The sequence below is a fragment of the Oncorhynchus tshawytscha genome, linkage group LG02 (genome assembly GCF_018296145.1).
Source record: "Oncorhynchus tshawytscha isolate Ot180627B linkage group LG02, Otsh_v2.0, whole genome shotgun sequence".
In the NCBI taxonomy this organism is placed as follows: domain Eukaryota; kingdom Metazoa; phylum Chordata; class Actinopteri; order Salmoniformes; family Salmonidae; genus Oncorhynchus; species Oncorhynchus tshawytscha.
The window spans coordinates 9,665,447-9,686,686 of record NC_056430.1 but is presented as its reverse complement, the minus strand read 5'-3'; the positions used below and the strand labels follow the sequence as shown (position 1 = coordinate 9,686,686).

Genomic DNA, 21,240 nt, shown 5'->3' with positions numbered 1-21,240 from the left:
AGACAGTAGGTTAGTAGATATTGTCTGCCAGACAGTGAGTCAGTAGATATTGTTTGCCAGACAGTTAGTCAGTAGATATTGTCTGCCAGACAGTGAGTCAGTAGATATTGTTTGCCAGACAGTGAGTCAGTAGATATTGTCTGCCAGACAGTGGGTCAGTAGATATTGTCTGCCAGACAGTGGGAAAGTAGATATTGTCTGCCAGACAGTGAATCAGTAGATATTGTTTGCCAGACAGTGAGTCAGTAGATATTGTCTGTCAGACAGTGAGTCAGTAGATATTGTCTGCCAGACAGTGAGTCAGTAGATATTGTCTGCCAGACAGTTAGTCAGTAGATATTGTCTGCCAGACAGTGAGTCAGTAGATATTGTCTGCCAGACAGCACTGCAGAATAAAAATCAGAGAGACCTGCTGTACTCAGCCTCTCCAGCTTCATGAGGAACAGCTGCCGGTCCAACCCTAATCCACCAGCCAGCTCAGCGTGGTACAGCAGTCTCTGCACCGCCTTTAGTCAGAATGCAGCCACCCTGCTCTCCGGTTCCACCAGGCCCTGTCCTCCTTCGTGGACGGATATGTACAACACTGACACCGTCAGCTAGTAATGGCCCGACCAGAAAGAATCCACCAGCTTGTGTTGCAGGTCTGCGAGCATCCTTGTCTAATGCCCCGATAGAGGGCATCCTTGTCTAATGCCCCGTCTCACCCAGACTGGCCTACTGAGCCCCCCTCCCACTTTGACCATACATGACGCCCCAGAATACAACATCTTCACACAGGTCAAAAACCTTTCCCCAAACCGGCGGTCGACGTCACCGGCCTTCTAGCCATCATTGATCCATTTTTCATTTTCCATTGGTTTTGTCTTGTCTTCCTACACACCTGGTTTCAATCCCATTCATTACCTGTTGTGTATTTAACCCTCTGTTTCCCCTCATGTCTTTGTCAGAGATGGTTTTATTGTCAGTGTTATTTTATGGTTGTATCGGTGCGCGACGGGTCCTCGTACCCATGTTCGTTTATGTAGGTACGTATTTAGTGTTTGGAGCATGTTAAGTGGACTTATATTAAAAGACTTCATTTACACTCCGTTTGACTCTCCTGCGCCTGACTTCCCTGCCACCTATACACACGACTCTGACAAAAACAGACATCACATTAAACAGATATCAAAAGCCTTCTCTTGCTCTAAAGAGACCAGTCCGAAGTTCACATGAGAAACTCTCGACAAGTCCTGATGTAAGAACAGAGTCCAGATGGGACTTCAGTCTGTTAGCGAGGACCTTGGCAAATATCTTGTAGTCCGCACAGAGTAATGCCACAGGCCTCCAGTTCTTAAGTTCACACAGGTCCCCATTTTTGTACAGGAGAGTCAGAGCCCCCCGATGGCAGCTCATCGGCAACTCTCCTACCACGACGCATTCACGCAACACGCAAAAAAACTCCAGTCGAATTATTTCCCAGAATTTGTATAAAACTCCGCTGGGAGTCCGTCGACCCTCGGTGCACGGCCGGGAGACATCTGGGTTACGGCCTCTGCCAGTTCATGGGACAACAGGGGAAAGTCCATTTCATCTCTCTGTGCCAGAGAGAGCTTAGGGAGTTCTGCAAACAAAACCCGAGCACTCATAGGATCACACAGTTCTGGCCTATACAACTCAGTATAAAACTCCACAGTCCGCTCCCGCATCTCCCCCACCACAGAGGTCACCCAGAGGTCACCCGCCCATCAGACAGCCACACCTCCCCTACCACAGAGGTCCCCCGCCCATCAGACAGCCACATCTCCCCTACCACAGAGGTCCCATCAGACAGCCGTAGACAATGCCCTTGGCTTCACCACTCTGTCTTTCCAAACCAAAGAAGAAGGAGCTGGGAACATCCATCTCCTTGATCATGGAGAACCTAGCTCTTACAAGTGCTCCCTTTGCTTTAACCTGGAAAAAACTGCCCAGGTCCCTATGTAGTTCAGCTAAATTAGCCTGGAGGCCTACATTGCCTTGCCCCACCATCTCTACCGCCATCTCACTAATACTACGCTCTAGTTCCCCCAATACTCTCCTAGCCTCTGAAGATGAGAGGGCTGTATTCTGTTGACAGAACATCCCACCATTGACTCAGAAACTCATACACCTCTCTTCGCTGCCCCCACCTTTCCCAAAAAGTCTGGAAACCTGAGCAAAAAGTGGTACCTTGTAAGAGCTTTACATTAAACTTCAAGAAAATAAGTAAGGACACAGCCCTTTATCCGGCCTCTCAACTACAAAACCCTCGCAGCATGCACAGAGAGAGAGAGAGAGAGAGAGAGAGAGAGAGAGAGAGAGAGAGAGAGAGAGAGAGAGAGAGAGAGAGAGAGAGAGAGAGAGAGAGACAGATAGAGAGAGAGAGAGAACACATAAATAATATGACATTTGGAATGTCTTTATTCTTTTGGAACTTCTGTGAGTGTAATGTTGAGTGTATTATCTACTTCACTTGCTTTGGCAATGTTAACATATGTTTCCCATGCTAATAAAGCGGCCTTGAATTGAATTGAGAGAATCTTTGTTGGCTAATAGCAGGAGAGGAGGGTGCACATTGTTGTCTGAGGTCTGTTTCATTATGGAGATTTTCACTGCAGTGTCTTTCCAATTTCCATTCCTCCATTAATCCTCCCTCCATCCCTGGCTCAAACACTGAGGTCTGATTAAATCAGGAGCCAGATTGGCTTTCCGCCTGCTGCTTCGAGACCATGTACTGTCTCACCCTTCCTCTCTTCCTGTCTCTCTCTCTGCCCCCCCCCTCTCTCTCTGTTTCTCCTCTCTCTATCTCTGTATCTCCCCTCTCTTCCTGTCTCTTTCTCTCTGTTTCCCCCTCTCTCTCTGTTTCTCCCCCCTCTCTCTGTTTCTCCCCCTCTCTCTCTCTGTTTCTCCCCTCTCTCTCTGTAGTCCCCTCTCTTCCTGTCTCTTTCTCTCTGTTTCCCCCTCTCTCTCTGTATCTCCCCTCTCTTCCTGTCTCTTTCTCTCTGTTTCTCCCCCTCTCTCTCTGTTTCTCTCCCCTCTCTCTCTGTTTCTCCCCCTCTCTCTCTGTTTCTCCCCCTCTTTCTCTGTTTCTCTCCCCTCTCTCTCTGTTTCTCCCCTCTCTCTCTCTGTTTCTCTCCCCTCTCTCTCTCTCTTTCCCCCTCCCCTCTCTCTCTGTTTCTCCCCCTCTCCCCCTCTCTCTGTTTCTCCCCTCTCTCTCTCTGTTTCTCCCCCTCTCTCTCTCTGTTCTCCCCCTCTCTCTCTGTTTCTCCCCCCTCTCTCTCTGTTTCTCCCCCTCTCTCTCTCTGTTTCTCCCCCTCTCTCTCTCTGTTTCTCCCCCTCTCTCTCTCTCTCTGTTTCTCCCCTCTCTCCCCCCTCTCTCTGTTTCTCCCCCTCTCTCTCCCCCTCTGTTTCTCCCCCTCTCTCTCTCTGTTTCTCCCCCTCTCTCTCTGTTCTCCCCCTCTCTCTCTGTTTCTCCCCCTCTCTCTGTCCCCCTCTCTCTGTTTCTCCCCCTCTCTCTCTGTTTCTCCCCCTCTCTCTCTCTCTGTTTCTCCCCTCTCAATCTCTGTATCTCCCCCTCTCTGTGTTTCTCCCCCTCTATCTCTGTATCTCCCCCTCTCTATTGTCCCTCCATCAGGTGCTAATGGCCTGGTACTCAGGGCTCTATTGTCCCTCCATCAGGTCCTAATGGCCTGGTACTCAGGGCTCTATTGTCCCTCCATCAGGTCCTAATGGCCTGGTACTCAGGGCTCTATTGTCCCTCTAACCACTCTGACATGAATGCAATCAAAAATCACATCAAAAGAGTATCATGCTTTTAAAACTCACCTCACTGTGATCGATACACGTGAAGAAAGAGGTTCAATAACAGGTTGAAACTGAGTGGGGAAAACGTGGTTGTTGTGGATGTTGTTTCAAAGCCAAACACAACGAAATGGACAGCTGCTTTCTAAGGTGATGATTCATTCAAACCAGGTATAGTGCATAGCAGAGTTGATGTATAGGCCTATATTTATATGAGCCCAAGCCTGAAAAAAATAACCTGATTATAAAATAATGATTGTGCCATTATACAATACATAGCCTGTACCGAATATTACACACGTCAGGAAAACATATATTTTTTAAAACAGCTATGTAGATTGAAGATGTTTTTGGTACATGATTGGTCTAGCTAGCCTATACTCCAAGATTCTAGGAGTCGCTTTTGAGTGATGACTATATTGCTATGTATACTGGATGGGCTGGTTACCTGGAGCTACGCTCCAAACTTTCTATCCATGAGTCTGGTATAGAACGTATTTGGGCCTAGGCCATGCTGTTGGTTCGTTGATTGTGCTGGGCAGTTTACAGTTAACCGTAAGGTTGCAAGATTCAAATCCCCCGAGCTGACGGGGTTAAAAATCTGTCGTTCTGCCATTGAACAAGGCAGTGAACCCAGTGTTCCTAGGCCGTCATTGAAAAAATAAGAATTTGTTCTTAACTGACTTGCCTAGTTAAATAAAGGTAAAATAAAAAATAAAAAAATTGTGATGGTGTATATTAAATTCATGTATTACCTTATTTTAATGTAGAAGTCCAAAGGGAATCAGCGGTTTGTTTGAGTGGAGGCCTCGTGATGCTAAACGTGGTTATGTTAATTAGATGTTAATTACGGTGAAACAGTTTTTATGACAATTTACATGACAATAACTGTGACCGACGAAATGTCACGATCGCCACATCCCTAGTTCCAAACCTCTCTGCCAATAACAACTGGTTCTCCGTTTTCTCCTCTCCTCCTCCCCATATCACAGTGTGTCAGGATATAAAGGCATTCACACATCAGTCCACAATATTACATTCACAAAATACAACCAGTTCACAGCTAATGAGAAATTGTAACTTTGCTAATGAATAAACCACATACCCGCTTTTAGTTTTCATTTTAACACTTTTTAATTCAGACTAAACCGATCACAGTAAGGCTCTTTGCTAATTATTTTAGTTTTATTTTTGACCATTTTAATTGAAATGATTTGATATTGAATTTGAAAATGGCTGCAGTGGACCTTTTAAAGGATGGGTCATCACAGTGAGACACACACACACACACACACACACACACAGAAACACACACACACACACACACACTTTGCCCAGAGTAGTGTTGTTGACAGTGGATTTGTTGATGCATATCGCTGAAGCATAACAGATTGCGCGATAGACATGTAAAGGTAGTTTCTGATTGAGTCGTCTTTAAATTTCAACCACGCTGTAACGTTGAATGGATTGAATAGAGCCTTATAGCGTCAGGCCGCGCTAAGGGCTGTGTTTGGCTTTGTCCCAAATTGCACCCTACACAGTATCATGTATAGTGCACTACTTTGGATTTGGCTTGAAAATAGTGCACTATATAGGGAACAGACTTCCGTTTGAGACGCATCCAGCATCAGGGAACGTGTTCAGGGATGTGTTTTTCTCCTCCTGCAACCCAAATGGCACCCTATTCCCTATAAAGTGCTTTCAAGCCATATCAGAAGTAGTGCACTATGTATGGAACAGGGTCACAGTTGAGACGCTTCCAGAGTCAGAGACCGTGTAAAGGGCTGTGTGTTTGTTATGACGTATTGACCGACTCTGTGTCTCTGTGTGTCTCTGTGTGTCTCTGTGTGTCTCCGTGTGTCTCTGTGTGTCTCTGTGTGTTTCTGTGTGTTTCTGTGTCTCTGTGTGTCTCTGTGTCTCTGTGTGTCTCTGTGTGTCTCTGTGTGTTTCTGTGTGTTTCTGTGTCTCTGTGTGTCTCTGTGTCTCTGTGTGTCTCTGTGTGTCTCTGTGTGTCTCTGTGTGTTTCTGTGTGTTTCTGTGTCTCTGTGTGTCTCTGTGTCTCTGTGTGTTTCTGTGTTTCTGTGTTTCTGTGTGTCTGTGTGTCTCTCTGTGTGTCTGTGTGTCTCTCTGTGTGGCTGTGTGTTTCTGTGTTTCTGTGTGTTTCTGTGTCTCTCTGTGTGTCTGTGTGTTTCTGTGTCTCTGTGTGTCTGTGTGTTTCTGTGTCTCTGTGTGTCTGTGTGTTTCTGTGTCTCTCTGTGTGTCTGTGTGTTTCTGTGTCTCTGTGTGTCTGTGTGTTTCTGTGTCTCTCTGTGTGTCTGTGTGTTTCTGTGTCTCTCTGTGTGTCTGTGTGTTTCTGTGTCTCTCTGTGTGTCTGTGTGTTTCTGTGTCTCTCTGTGTGTCTGTGTGTTTCTGTGTCTCTGTGTGTCTGTGTGTTTCTGTGTCTCTGTGTCTCTGTGTGTTTCTGTGTCTCTGTGTCTCTGTGTCTCTGTGTCTGTGTTTCTGTGTCTCTGTGTCTCTGTGTTTCTGTGTCTCTGTGTCTCTGTGTTTCTGTGTCTCTGTGTCTCTGTGTGTCTGTGTGTTTCTGTGTCTCTGTGTGTCTGTGTGTTTCTGTGTCTCTCTGTGTGTCTGTGTGTTTCTGTGTCTCTCTGTGTGTCTGTGTGTTTCTGTGTCTCTGTGTCTCTGTGTGTCTGTGTGTTTCTGTGTCTCTGTGTCTCAGTGTGTTTCTGTGTCTCTGTGTTTCTGTGTGTGTTTGTTTCTGTGTTTCTGTGTGTGTTTCTGTGTTTCTGTGTGTGTTTGTTTCTGTGTTTCTGTGTGTGTTTGTAGTGTTTCTGTGTGTGTGTGTTTTCTGTGTGTGTTTCTAGTGTCTCTGTGTGTGTGTTTCTGTGTTTCTGTGTTTCTGTGTCTCTGTGTTTGTGTGTTTCTGTGTTTCTGTGTGTGTTTGTAGTGTTTCTGTGTGTGTGTGTGTGTGTCTCTGTGTGTGTGTGTGTGTTTGTGTGTTTCTGTGTGTGCGTGGGTGATGTATTGACTGACTCTGTGTCTGTGTGGTTCTTGGCTTCACAGGGGAAGTCCTATGTGTTTGACCGGGTGTTCCCCACCAACACAACACAGGAACAGGTGTACAACACCTGCGCCAAGCAGATAGTCAAAGGTGAGTGCCAGCCTCTCTCTTTCTCTCTCTCTCTCTCTCTCTCTCGCTCTCTCTCTCTCTCTCTCGTCTCTCTCTCTCTCTCTCTCTCTCTCTCTCTCTCTCTCTCTCTCTCTCTTGCTCTCTCTCTCTCTGCTCTCTCTCTCTCTCTGTCTCTCTCTCTCTCTCTCTCTCTCTCTGTCTCTCTCTCTCTCTCTGTCTCTCTCTCTCTCTCTCTCTGTCTCTCTCTCTCTCTCTCTGTCTCTCTCTCTCTCTCTCTGTCTCTCTCTCTCTCTCTCGCTCTCTCTCTCTGTCTCTCTCTCTCTCTCTCTGTCTGTCTGTCTCTCTCTCTCTCTCTCTCTCTCTCTCGTCTCTCTCTCTCTCTGTCTCTCTCTCTCTCTCTGTCTCTCTCTCTCTCTGTCTCTCTCTCTCTCTCTCTCTCTCTCTCTCTCTCTGTCTCTCTCTCTCTCTCTGTCTCTCTCTCTCTCTCTCTCTCTCTCTCTCTCTCTCTCTCTCTCTCTCTCTCTCTCTCTCTCTCTCTCTGTCTCTCTGTCTCTCTCTCTCTCTCTCTCTCTCTCTCTCTCTCTCTCTCTCTCTCTCTGTCTCTGTCTCTCTCTCTCTCTCTCTCTCTCTGTCTCTCTCTCTCTCTCTCTCTCTCTCTCTCTCTCTCTCTCTCTCTCTCTCTCTCTCTCTCTCTCTCTCTCTCTCGTACCAGTGCCAGTCAAAAGTTTGGACACACCGACGCATTCAAGGGATTTTCTTTATTTGGACTATTTTCTACATTGTAGAATAATAGTGAAGACAAATCACCCCCACACCATAACACCTCCTCCTCCATGCTTTACAGTGGGAAATAAACATGCAGAGATCATCCGTTCACCCACACCACATCTCACAAAGACATAACACCTCCTCCTCCAAGCTTCACAGTGGGAAATAAACATGCAGAGATCATCCGTTCACCCACACCGCATCTCACAAAGACACGGCGGTTGGGGGAAAAGAAAACAAATTGGACTCATCAGACCAAAGGACAGATTTCCACCGGTCCATTGCTCGTGTTTCTTGGCCTAAGCGAGTCTCTTCTTCTTATTGGTGTCCTTTAGTAGTGGTTTCTTTGCAGCAATTCGACCATGAAGGCCTGAATCACGCAGTCTCCTCTGAACAGTTTATGCTGAGATGTGTCTGTTACTTGAACTCTGTGAAGCATTTATTTGGGCTGCAATTTCAGAGGCTGGAAACTCTAATGAACTTATCCTCTGCAACAGAGGTGGCCCTGGGTTGTCCTTTCCTGTTCCTCCTTTCATAGAGAGCCAGTTTCTTCATAGCGCTTGATGGTTTTTGTGACTGCACTTAAAGAAATTTTTAAAGTTCTTGACATTTTCTGGATTGACTGACCTTCATGTCTAAAAGTAATGATGGACTGTCATTACTTATTTGCTTATTGGAGCTGTTCTTGCCGTAATATGGCCTTGGTCTTTTACCAAATAGGGCTATATTCTGTATACCACCCCTACCTTGTCACAACACATCTGATTGGCTCAAACGCATTAAGAAGGAAAGAAATTCCACAAATGAACTTTTAACAAGGCACACCTGTTAATTGAAATGCATTCCAGGTGAATACTTCATGAAGCTGGTTGAGAGAATGCCAAGAGTGTGCAAAGCTGTCATCAAGGCAAAGGGTGGCTACTTTGAAGAATCTCAAATATAACATATATTTTGAATTGTTGAAAACTTTTTTATATGATTCCATATGTGTTATTTTCATAGTTTTGGTGTCTTGATTTTTTAATGTCTTCCACAATTTACGAGTTGGTGTGTCCAAACTTTTGACTGATACTGTATATGTTTCCAACATACCTAAACATGTGCCAAGAAGATAGCCTAGTCAAAGGGGAGGAGCCACTTACCACCACCATACCCCAGAGCAGCCATAGCTGACAGAACAGCTGGTAGCTTCACTTTGATCCTAGTAGTAGTTTGGGCCTGATAAAAAAGAACCCAAAAGCAATCATGTGCATGCTTATCTTGAATGAAATATGAAGGCTTGTAAATGAGATATGGGCTCCCTCGAGCTCTACTATCTTGCTCCTCTCTCTCTCTCTCTCTCTCTTTCTCTCTCTCTCTCACACACATTCTGCTACATTCAAAGATATTGCAGATTTCAATCCAGTTGTCTAACATGTCTGTCTGTGATTGAGTCTAGGACAGATAGATGGCTGGAAGAGGAAGATAACAGCACAGCCAGAACAAAGAGAGCACGAGGGAACAGAGAGAATCAACAGAGACACCCAATGAGAACCCAGCCAGAGGTAGAGAGTAACAACAGAGACACCCAATGAGAACCCAGCCAGAGGTAGAGAGAAACAACAGAGACACCCAATGAGAACCCAGCCAGAGGTAGAGAGTAACAACAGAGACACCCAATGAGAACCCAGCCAGAGGTAGAGAGTAACAACAGAGACACCCAATGAGAACCCAGCCAGCGGTAGAGAGTAACAACAGAGACACCCAATGAGAACCCAGCCAGCGGTAGAGAGTAACAACAGAGACACCCAATGAGAACCCAGCCAGCGGTAGAGAGTAACAACAGAGACACCCAATGAGAACCCAGCCAGAGGTAGAGAGTAACAACAGAGAGAGAGAGAAATGTGGGAGTTTATCAGGATTGGATTTGTTTTCAAATTCCTAATGGGTCTCTGTAATCTGGGGGGAAATATGTGTCGGGGTTTGGGGTTTTAGGCTGGGTTTCTGTACAGCACTTTGAGACATCAGCTGATGTACGAAGGGCTATATAAATACATTTGATTTGATTTGATCTCAATAGCATGGCTCACTGAGTCAAAGAAAGTGAAATAGATAATAAAACAAAAGTGAAATAAACAATTTTAAAAATGAACATTAAATGTTACACTCACAGTAGTTCCAAATGTCATATTACGTATATATACAGTGTTGTAACAATGTACAAATGGTTAAAGTACACAAGGGAAAATAAATAAACATAAATATGGGTTGTATTTACAATGGTGTTTGTTCTTCACTGGTTGACCTTTTCTTGTGGCAACAGGTCACACATCTTGATGTTGTGATGGCACACTGTGGTATTTCACCCAGTAGAGATATGGGAGTTTATCAAAATTGCATTTATTTTCAAATTCTTTGTCGGTATGTGTAATCTGAGGGAAATATGTGTCTCTAATATGGTCATACATTGGGCAGGAGGTTAGGAAGTGCAGCTCAGTTTCCACCTCATTTTGTGGGCAGTGAGCACATATCCTGTCTTCTCTTGAGAGCCATGTCTGCCTACGGCGGCCTTTCTCAATAGCAAGGCTATGCTCACTGAGTCTGTACATAGTCAAAGATTTTCTTAAGTTTGGGTCAGTCACAGTGGTCTGGTATTCTGCCACATTGTACTCTCTATTTAGGGCCAAATAACATTCTACTTTGCTCAGTTTTTTTGTAAATTCTTTCCAATGTGTCAAGTAATTATCTTTCTGTTTTCTCATGATTTGGCTTGGTCTAATTGTGTTGCTGTCCTGGGGTTCTGTAGGGTGTGTTTGTGTTTGTGAACAGAGCCCCAGGACCAGCTTGCTTAGGGGACTCTTCTCCAAGTTCATCTCTCTGTAGGTGATGACTTTGTTATGGAAGGTTTGGGAATCGCTTCCTTTTAGGTGGTTGTAGAATTTAACAGCTCTTTTCTAGATTTTGAGAATTAGTGGGTTTCTTCCTAATTCTGCTCTGCATGCATTATTTGATGTTTTGCTTTGTACACTGAGGATATTTTTGCAGAATTCTGCATGTAGAGTCTCAATTTGGTGTTTGTCCCATTTTGTGAAGTCTTGGTTAGTGAGCGGACCCCAGACCTCACAACCATAAAGGGCAATGGGCTCTATGACTGATTCAAGTATTTTTAGCCAAATCCTAATTGTTATGTTGAATTTTATGTTCCTTTTGATGGCATAGAAGGCCCTTCTTGCCTTGTCTCTCAGATCGTTCACAGCTTTGTGGAAGTTACCTGTGGCGCTGATGTTTAGGCCGGGGTATGTATAGTTTTTTTGTGTGCTCTAGGGCAACGGTGTCTAGATGGAATTTGTATTAGTGGTCCTGGCAACTGGACCTTTTTTGGAACACAATTTATTTTGGTCTTACTGAGATTTACTGTCAGGGCCCAAGTCTGACAGAATCGTTGCAGAAGATCTAGGTGCTGCTGTAGGCCCTCATTGGTTGGGGACAGATCTAGGTGGTGCTGTAGGCCCTCATTGGTTGGGGACAGAAGAACCAGATCGTCAGCAAACAGTAGACATTTGACTACAGGTTCTAGTAGATTCTCTCTCTCTCCCGGCTGTGTTGGTCTGATTGTCTGTCTGGCTCTAGCCTTCTTATCTTCCTTCCCTCCCTCTCATCTCAAAGACAGATTTCCTCTGTTTATACTTCACTTGTTCATGTCACGGTTCGTCTCAGCTCGAAGAGGAAGGAGAGAGAAATGGAGATGGAGAGAGAGAGAGGGGGTATTAAGGGGGTGGAGAGAGAGAGTAAAAGCAACAGAAGGGATGAGAGATGAAGGGAGGAGTGTGAAATGAAATGGTAGTGGATGAATGTCTTTAAGATTCCTTCTGGCTCCTAGCCTGAAACTCTTCTCACAGTCTTCTCACAGTCTTCTCACAGTCTTCTCACAGTCTTCTCACAGTCTTCTCTAAATTGATTTTCTTCTTCTTCTGTCTGCTCACAGTCTGTCAAGGCGGAGGTGGTGCTGATTGCTAGTGCTTTCAGTTTCGTGCTCTATGTAAGGCTGTGTGTGGGTGTGTGTGTGTGTGTGTGTGGGTGTGTGTGGGTGTGTGTGGGTGTGGGGTGTGTGTGGGTGTGTGTGTGTGTGGGTGTGTGTGTGTGTGTGTGTGGGGGTGTGTGTGTGTGTGTGTGTGTGTGTGTGTGTGTGTGTGGTGTGTGTGGTGTGTGTGGGTGGGTGGGTGTGTGTGTGTGTCTGTGTGTGTGTGCGTGTGTGTGTCTGTGTGCGTGTGCGTGTGCGTGTGCGCGCGTGGGTGGGTGTGTGCGTGTGCGTGTGTGCGTGTGCGTGCGTGCGTGTGTGTGTGTGTGTGTGTGTACCAGGGTTTCGCGTTAGCCAGTAAATGCCAGCTTTTGCCATTTCAAAATAAATAATATTAATTGATGGAAATACCAGTCGATGGGCTCCAAATGAAAAGGCTAATATACTTCATAAGATGATAAATCCTTGATCTGTTTGGGATTTAGTGTCGGGTGTGGGTCTCTATTCTTACTCAATCAAAAGATGCAAGGTTCTCCTAAGGGACTTCAGCTAAGTGTAACCGGAAGAGGCAAAATTGGTGAAGATTGTGTTGAAAATCCCCGTCTCCAACGTGCGAGAGGGGACACTTTTCCCCCAAAACAGAGTAAAGTTGGCCTCAAGATCGCTCTTTCTTTGAGGACAAAGTAGCGAGGCTGATGTGCATCAAGCTGCTCTCTAACGAGTTGGACAGTTTTCAAATCAAATCAAATTTGATTTGTTACATACACATGGTTAGCAGATGTTAATGTTAGTGTAGCGAAATGCTTGTGCTTCTAGTTCCCGAAAATCCAGTAATAACCAACGAGTAATCTAGCTAACAATTCCAAAACTACTACCTTATACACACAAGTGTAAAGGGATAAAGAATATGTACATAAAGATATATGAATGAATGATGGTACAGAACGGCATTGACTTCCCAACAGCAGCGGCTCACTTTGAGCAGGCCAAGGCCCTCTGTAAACACCTCACTGAGCAGGCCAAGGCCCTCTGCAAACACCTCACTGAGCAGGCCAGGGCCCTCTGCAAACACCTCACTGAGCAGGCCAAGGCCCTCTGCAAACACCTCACTGAGCAGGCCAAGGCCCTCTGCAAACACCTCACTGAGCAGGCCAAGGCCCTCTGCAAACACCTCACTGAGCAGGCCAAGGCCCTCTGCAAACACCTCACTGAGCAGGCCAAGGCCCTCTGCAAACACCTCACTGAGCAGCCCAAGGCCCTCTGTAAACACCTCACTGAGCAGGCCAAGGCCCTCTGTAAACACCTCACTGAGCAGGCCAAGGACCTCTGCAAACGCAAGTAAATTAGAGACAAATGATTGTGTCGGTCAGACCCTGTCCAAGTAGTTTTTCTGCTGCTCTAGGCAAGATCAACATATGACACCCATTTGTCATGTATAGAATACAGGTTTGGAGTGTATTGATAGACTACAGTAGAGTGATGGTGTGGATCATACCACAATTGATGCATTTCAGTTGAGATATGGGAGTTTATCAAAATTGCATTTATTTTCAAATTCTTTGTCGGTATGTGTAATCTGAGGGAAATATGTGTCTCTAATATGGTCATACATTGGGCAGGAGGTTAGGAAGTGCAGCTCAGTTTCCACCTCATTTTGTGGGCAGTGAGCACATATCCTGTCTTCTCTTGAGAGCGGGCGTATGTCTGCGGGCGTACGGGTGAGGAGTCGGGCTTTCTCAATAGCAAGGCTATGCTCACTGAGTCTGTACATAGTCAAAGATTTTCTTAAGTTTGGGTCAGTCACAGTGGTCTGGTATTCTGCCACATTGTACTCTCTGTTTAGGGCCAAATAACATTCTACTTTGCTCAGTTTTTTTGTAAATTCTTTCCAATGTGTCAAGTAATTATCTTTCTGTTTTCTCATGATTTGGCTTGGTCTCACCCACGCAATAGCCCAACCAAAACCAAAACAAGAAACAGGTGAAACCAATAAGACAAAACCAACAGAAAAGGGAAAAGGGATCGGTGGCAGCTAGTAGACTGGTGACGACGAGCGCCGAGCGCCACTTGAACAGGAAGTGGAGACAAAACCAAAAGAAGGGATCGGTGGCAGCTAGTAGACCGGTGACGACGACCGCCGAGCGCTGCTCGAACAGGAAGAGGAGCCACCTTCGGTAGGAGTCGTGACAGTGTCCGCCGAGAGTAGCCTCTTTCAACTGCTGTGGTGCTGAATCGCAGCCGGAATGAGGAGTGGGTGTTCGTAGACAGACAGGTTTTTGTTATTTATTAGGCCTAATTAAAATGTTCATGCCTAGGCTAAATGAACCTAGATTGTATTTGAAAACAATTGTGTTTTGTTATTTATTCATTCAAATGTACATACAAATAGCCTATAGGACAGGTCATTTGCAAATTATATTATACAAACATTATACTTTGAAGTGTTTTATTACTGTGTAGAGGACATGTTTTTCTAGGTTAAATGTTTTTTTAAATGTTTAATTTAGTATGATACTACATTTATGATTTAGAGCAGGAGACGGGCAATGATTTGCTTTTTCAACGAGACCTGTCCTATTGGTATAGGAACATCAGTGAAACCTGTCCTATTGGTATAGGAACACCAATTAAACCTGTCCTATTGGTATAGGAACATCAATGAGACCTGTCCTATTGGTATAGGAACATCAATTATACCTGTCCTATTGGTATAGGAACATCAATTTAACCTGTCCTATTGGTATAGGAACATCAGTGAAACCTGTCCTATTGGTATAGGACCATCAGTGAAAACTGTCCTATTGGTATAGGAACATCAATGAGACCTGTCCTATTGGTATAGGTACATCAATGAGACCTGTCCTACTGGTATAGGAACATCAGTGAAACCTGTCCTATTGGTATAGGAACACCAATTAAACCTGTCCTATTGGTATAGGAACATCAATGAAACCTGTCCTATTGGTATAGGTACATCAATGAGACCTGTCATATTGGTATAGGAACACCAATGAGACCTGTCCTATTGGTATAGGAACATCAATGATACCTGTCCTATTGGTATAGGAACATCAATTAAACCTGTCCTATTGGTATAGGAACATCAGTGAAACCTGTCCTATTGGTATAGGACCATCAGTGAAACCTGTCCTATTGGTATAGGAACATCAATGAGACCTGTCCTATTGGTATAGGAACATCAATTAAACCTGTCCTATTGGTATATGAACACCAATTAAACCTGTCCTATTGGTATAGGAACATCTTTGTACTTTATTTTATTACAATTTTATTTTTTTATTCTATTAAGATGATCTAAATGATCTAAATGTGATTTTGAGCCCCGTGGGGGGATGCCCTAATGCATTATTATATACCCCAGTGCAAATAGATGTTTGGTACATTTTTTTAAATGTCAGGTCAATTTCTCTCCAGTCACGTTGTCCGGCGCAACCCATATTTTCGCAACGGAAACCCTGGTGTGTCACGCCCTCCTCTGGGTCACGCCCACCTCTGGGTCACGCCCCTCGCTGGGTGGGCAAGAATTTAGATCCTGGTGCAGCCAGAGAGTGCTATGGGCTGATTGATGAGGCCGTTCTGTTTTTTTTCTCGATCTAACATTTATTTTCTGTCTCCTAACCAGATGGTTTTACAGTAAAACTACCATCCTCTCTCTGTCCCCTGTCTGTCTCCTGTCTCCTAACCAGATGGTTTTACAGTAAAACTACCATCCTCTCTCTGTCCCCTGTCTGTCTCCTGTCTCCTAACCTGATGGTTTTTACAGTAAAACTACCATCCTCTCTCTGTCCCCTGTCTGTCTCCTGTCTCCTAACCTGATGGTTTTTACAGTAAAACTACCATCCTCTCTCTATCCCCTGTCTGTCTCCTGTCTCCTAACCAGATGGTTTTACAGTAAAACTACCATCCTCTCTCTGTCCCCTGTCTGTCTCCTGTCTCCTAACCAGATGGTTTTACAGTAAAACTACCATCCTCTCTCTGTCCCCTGTCTGTCTCCTGTCTCCTAACCAGATGGTTTTACAGTAAAACTACCATCCTCTCTCTGTCCCCTGTCTGTCTCCTGTCTCCTAACCAGATGGTTTTACAGTAAAACTACCATCCTCTCTCTGTCCCCTGTCTGTCTCCTGTCTCCTAACCTGATGGTTTTTACAGTAAAACTACCATCCACTCTCTGTCCCCTGTCTGTCTCCTGTCTCCTAACCTGATGGTTTTTACAGTAAAACTACCATCCTCTCTCTGTCTCCCCTGATGGTTTTTACAGTAAAACTACCATCCTCTCTCTGTCCCCTGTCTGTCTCCTGTCTCCTAACCTGATGGTTTTTACAGTAAAACTACCATCCTCTCTCTGTCCCCTGTCTGTCTCCTGTCTCCTAACCAGATGGTTTTACAGTAAAACTATCATCCTCTCTCTATCCCCTGTCTGTCTCCTGTCTCCTAACCAGATGGTTTTACAGTAAAATTCCATCCAGCTTTCTCTAGATGTACTGTTCCGTTGAACACATTCTGTCTCCTGTCTCTAGATGTTCTGGGGGGATACAATGGCACCATATTCGCCTACGGACAGACCTCCTCTGGAAAGACTCACACTATGGAGGTCAGTGTACGGCAGGGTTTGGAGAGACCCCTTTGTAGACTATTTCCTGTAAAAAAAAGGAGAGTCTGTGTTCCAAATGGAACCGCATTCCTACTGTTGGCACTACCACAACCGGAGAATGAGTTTACACCACTGAGACCAACTGCAGTCCTAGTGTAGTACCCTTAATGTTGACAATGTATTGTTCCAGCCCAGCACAAGCACACCTAATTCACCTAATCAATGGTTTGATGATTAGTTGAAGAGCTAACTGGGATGTAGTTGTGCTAGGCTTGTGCAGAAATGGTGCATCGCTGTATTGGGTGTACCGGAGGATGACCTCGGTTGAGAAACACAGCAGTTCCAGTCCCCATGGCTTTAAATGATTTACGGTCCTGCCTCCTCTCCTGTAAATATCTTCTGAATCTCTTCCAAGTTAAGTCCCTGTCCCCTGTTCCTCCTCCTTTTCCACCTCTCTCTCTCCCCCTCATCTTTTCACATGATTTGTCTCCCACGCTTCCTCTAACTTCTCTCTCTCCCTTTCCTCTCCTCCTCTCTCTCCCTCTCCTCTCCTCCTCTCTCTCCCTCTCCTCTCCTCCTCTCCCTCCCTCTCCTCTCTCTCCCTCTCCTCCTCTCTAACTCCCCTTCTCCCTCTCCCCCTCTTCTCTTCTCTCCTCCTCCCCCTAACTCCCCCTCTCCTCCTCCCTCTCTCCCTCTTCTCTCCAACTCTCTAACTCTCCATCTTCAAATCTCTAACTCCCCCTCTTCTCCTCCCTCTCCCCCTCTTCTCTCCTCACTAACTCCCTCTCTTCTCTCCTCTTTCAGGGCAAGCTTCATGACCCACATGGGATGGGGATCATCCCCAGAATTGCAGAGGACATCTTCAATCACATATTCGCCATGGATGAAAACCTGGAGTTCCACATTAAGGTCTGCACTCTATTGACGATGACACCGTCAGGGCTGTTACGGTGACCGTATTACCCCCACACCTGCTGTCATGAGTCATGACCAGGGCTGTTACGGTGACCGGATTACCCCCACACCTGCTGCCATGAGTCATGACCAGGGCTGTTACGGTGACCGGATTACCCCCACACCTGCTGTCATGAGTCATGACCAGGGCTGTTACGGTGACCGTATTACCCCCACACCTGCTGTCATGAGTCATGACCAGGGCTGTTATGGTGACCGGATTACCCCCACACCTGCTGTCATGAGTCATGACCAGGGCTGTTACGGTGACCGTATTACCCCCACACCTGCTGTCATGAGTCATGACCAGGGCTGTTACGGTGACCGGATTACCCCCACACCTGCTGTCATGAGTCATGACCAGGGCTGTTACGGTGACCGGATTACCCCCACACCTGCTGTCATGAGTCATGACCAGGGCTGTTACGGTGACCGTATTACCCCCACACCTGCTGTCATGAGTCATGACCAGGGCTGTTACGGTGACCGGATTACCCCCACACCTGCTGTCATGAGTCATGACCAGGGCTGTTACGGTGACCGTATTACCCCCACACCTGCTGTCATGAGTCATGACCAGGGCTGTTACGGTGACCGGATTACCCCCACACCTGCTGTCATGAGTCATGACCAGGGCTGTTACGGTGACCGGATTACCCCCCACACCTGCTGCCATGAGTCATGACCAGGGCTGTTACGGTGACCGTATTACCCCCACACCTGCTGTCATGAGTCATGACCAGGGCTGTTACGGTGACCGGATTACCCCCACACCTGCTGCCATGAGTCATGACCAGGGCTGTTACGGTGACCGGATTACCCCCACACCTGCTGTCATGAGTCATGACCAGGGCTGTTACGGTGACCGGATTACCCCCACACCTGCTGTCATGAGTCATGACCAGGGCTGTTACGGTGACCGGATTACCCCCACACCTGCTGTCATGAGTCATGACCAGGGCTGTTACGGTGACCGTATTACCCCCACACCTGCTGTCATGAGTCATGACCAGGGCTGTTACGGTGACCGTATTACCCCCACACCTGCTGTCATGAGTCATGACCAGGGCTGTTACGGTGACCGGATTACCCCCACACCTGCTGTCATGAGTCATGAAGGCAGTCAAATACCAGGTGACTGTTTCGTCACGGTAATTAGGCATCTCCAAGCTCTGATACTACTTGTGAATGAATCCCAGCATAAGAAACAATTCCTTTTTTTGCGACTTCAAATTATAGTCGCAAACCTCATGTAGTCTAGTCCATAGTCCTATATGTTTTAATAAGGTTAGTATCACACCTCATGTAGCCTAGCCCATAGTCCTATAAGGTTAGTATCACACCTCATGTAGCTTAGCCCATAGTCCTATATGTTTTAATAAGGTTAGTATCACACCTCATGTAGCTTAGCCCATAGTCCTATATGTTTTAATAAGGTTAGTATCACACCTCATGTAGTCTAGCCCATAGTCCTATATGTTTTAATAAGGTTAGTATCACACCTCATGTAGTCTAGCCCATAGTCCTATAAGGTTAGTATCACACCTCATGTAGCTTAGCCCATAGGTCTATATGTTTTAATAAGGTTAGTATCACACCTCATGTAGCCTAGCCCATAGTCCTATATGTTTTAATAAGGTTAGTATCACACCTCATGTAGTCTAGCCCATAGGTCTATATGTTTTAATAAGGTTAGTATCACACCTCATGTAGTCTAGCCCATAGGTCTATATGTTTTAATAAGGTTAGTATCACACCTCATGTAGTCTAGCCCATAGTCCTATATGTTTTAATAAGGTTAGTATCACACTCATGTAGTCTAGTATCACACCTCATGTAGTCTAGCCCATAGGTCTATATGTTTTAATAAGGTTAGTATCACACCTCATGTAGTCTAGCCCATAGTCCTATAAGGTTAGTATCACACCTCATGTAGCTTAGCCCATAGTCCTATAAGGTTAGTATCACACCTCATGTAGTCTAGCCCATAGTCCTATAAGGTTAGTATCACACCTCATGTAGCCTAGCCCATAGTCCTATCTGTTTTGATATGATTTGTATCACAACTAAAGTGGCCAAATAACTTCTTAAAATTAAGCACATTAATCCGCTGTAGTGGAAATTTCAGTACTGAGAGAGACTTGGACAATTATTCAAACAATTATCTTTATTCAACATGGATTCATTGTTTGCTGTAATGATACCATTGACCGCACACTCCAGGTTGTGTTGACGAGAGCTTAACTGATAATGAAAAAATAGCGATCTTATTTATGCCCTAAATGCTCAGTCAGTCATTTCTATCGTTCCCATGAGCCACCTTGGTCCATCTCCTGGTTATCTGCACAGGATGTTGTTTTACTTCCAACCCGACCTAGTTTCCCAGATGCCGGGAAGATGAGACAACATTGTTCTAAACTCTTCTAGGCTATCTCTATCTCTATCTCCATCTCTATCTCCATCTTTATCTCCACCTCCACCTCCATCTCTATCTCTATCTCTATCTCTATCTCCATCTCCATCTCCACCTCCATCTCTACCTCCATGTCCATCTCCTTCTCCATCTCAATCTCCATCTCCACCTCCACCTCCACCTCCATCTCTACCTCCATCTCCATCTCCTTCTCCATCTCCACCTCCACCTCCATCTCTATCTCCATCTCAATCTCCATCTCCATCTCCACCTCCTACTCCATCTCTACCTCCATCTCCATCTCCACCTCCATCTCCATCTCTATCTCTACCTCCATCTCCATCTCTATCTCTACCTCCATCTCCTTCTCCATCTCAATCTCCATCTCTATCTCTATCTCTACCTCCATCTCCACCTCCATCTCCATCTCTATCTCTACCTCCATCTCCACCTCCACCTCCACCTCCATCTCTACCTCCATCTCCATCTCTATCTCTACCTCCATCTCCACCTCCACCTCCATCTCTATCTCTACCTCCACCTCCATCTCCATCTCTATCTCTATCTCTATCTCTACCTCCATCTCCATCTCTATCTCTACCTCCATCTCCTTCTCCATCTCAATCTCCATCTCCATCGCTATCTCCACCTCCATCTCCATCTCTATCTCTACCTCCATCTCCATCTCCACCTCCACCTCCATCTCTATCTCTATCTCTACCTCCATCTCCATCTCTATCTCTACCTCCATCTCCTTCTCCATCTCAATCTCCATCTCCATCGCTATCTCCACCTCCATCTCCATCTCTATCTCTACCTCCATCTCCATCTCCATCTCCACCTCCACCTCCATCTCTACCTCCATCTCCATCTCCTTCTCCATCTCCACCTCCACCTCCATCTCTATCTCCATCTCCACCTCCTACTCCATCTCTACCTCCATCTCCATCTCCACCTCCATCTCCATCTAATCTCCATCTCCACCTCCACCTCCACCTCCATCTCCATCTCCTTCTCCACCTCCATCTCTATCTCTACCTCCATCTCATCTCCATCTCTACCTCCATCTCTATCTCCATCTCCATCTCTATCTCTACCTCCATCTCCACCTCCATCTCCATCTCCATCTCCATCTCTATCTCTACCTCCATCTCCACCTCCACCTCCATCTCCATCTCCACCTCCACCTCCATCTCTATCTCTATCTCTACCTCCATCTCCACCTCCACCTCCATCTCCATCTCTACCTCCATCTCCATCTCCATCTCTACCTCTACCTCCATCTCCACCTCCATCTCCATCTCTCTCTACCTCCACCTCCACTTCCATCTCCATCTCCACCTCCACCTCCATCTCCACCTCCATCTCTATCTCTATCTCTACCTCCATCTCCACCTCCACCTCCATCTCTATCTCTATCTCTACCTCCATCTCCATCTCTATCTCTACCTCCATCTCCACCTCCACCTCCATCTCCATCTCTACCTCCATCTCCATCTCTATCTCTACCTCCATCTCCACCTCCATCTCTATCTCTACCTCCATCTCCACCTCCATCTCTATCTCTA

The 21,240-nt window shown here is 45.8% G+C and overlaps 1 protein-coding gene across 1 annotated transcript in view; it reads left to right on the top strand.

Moving 5' to 3' along the window:
- LOC112236783 (kinesin heavy chain-like) overlaps window positions 1–21,240 on the top strand; it is a 92,818-nt gene that overhangs the window by 8,806 nt on the left and 62,772 nt on the right. The window contains exons 2-4 of the mRNA XM_042304949.1: window positions 6,862–6,949; window positions 16,232–16,305; window positions 17,110–17,214. Of these exons, the coding sequence (XP_042160883.1) occupies window positions 6,862–6,949; window positions 16,232–16,305; window positions 17,110–17,214 (267 nt within the window). The remainder of the gene's footprint in view (window positions 1–6,861; window positions 6,950–16,231; window positions 16,306–17,109; window positions 17,215–21,240) is intronic.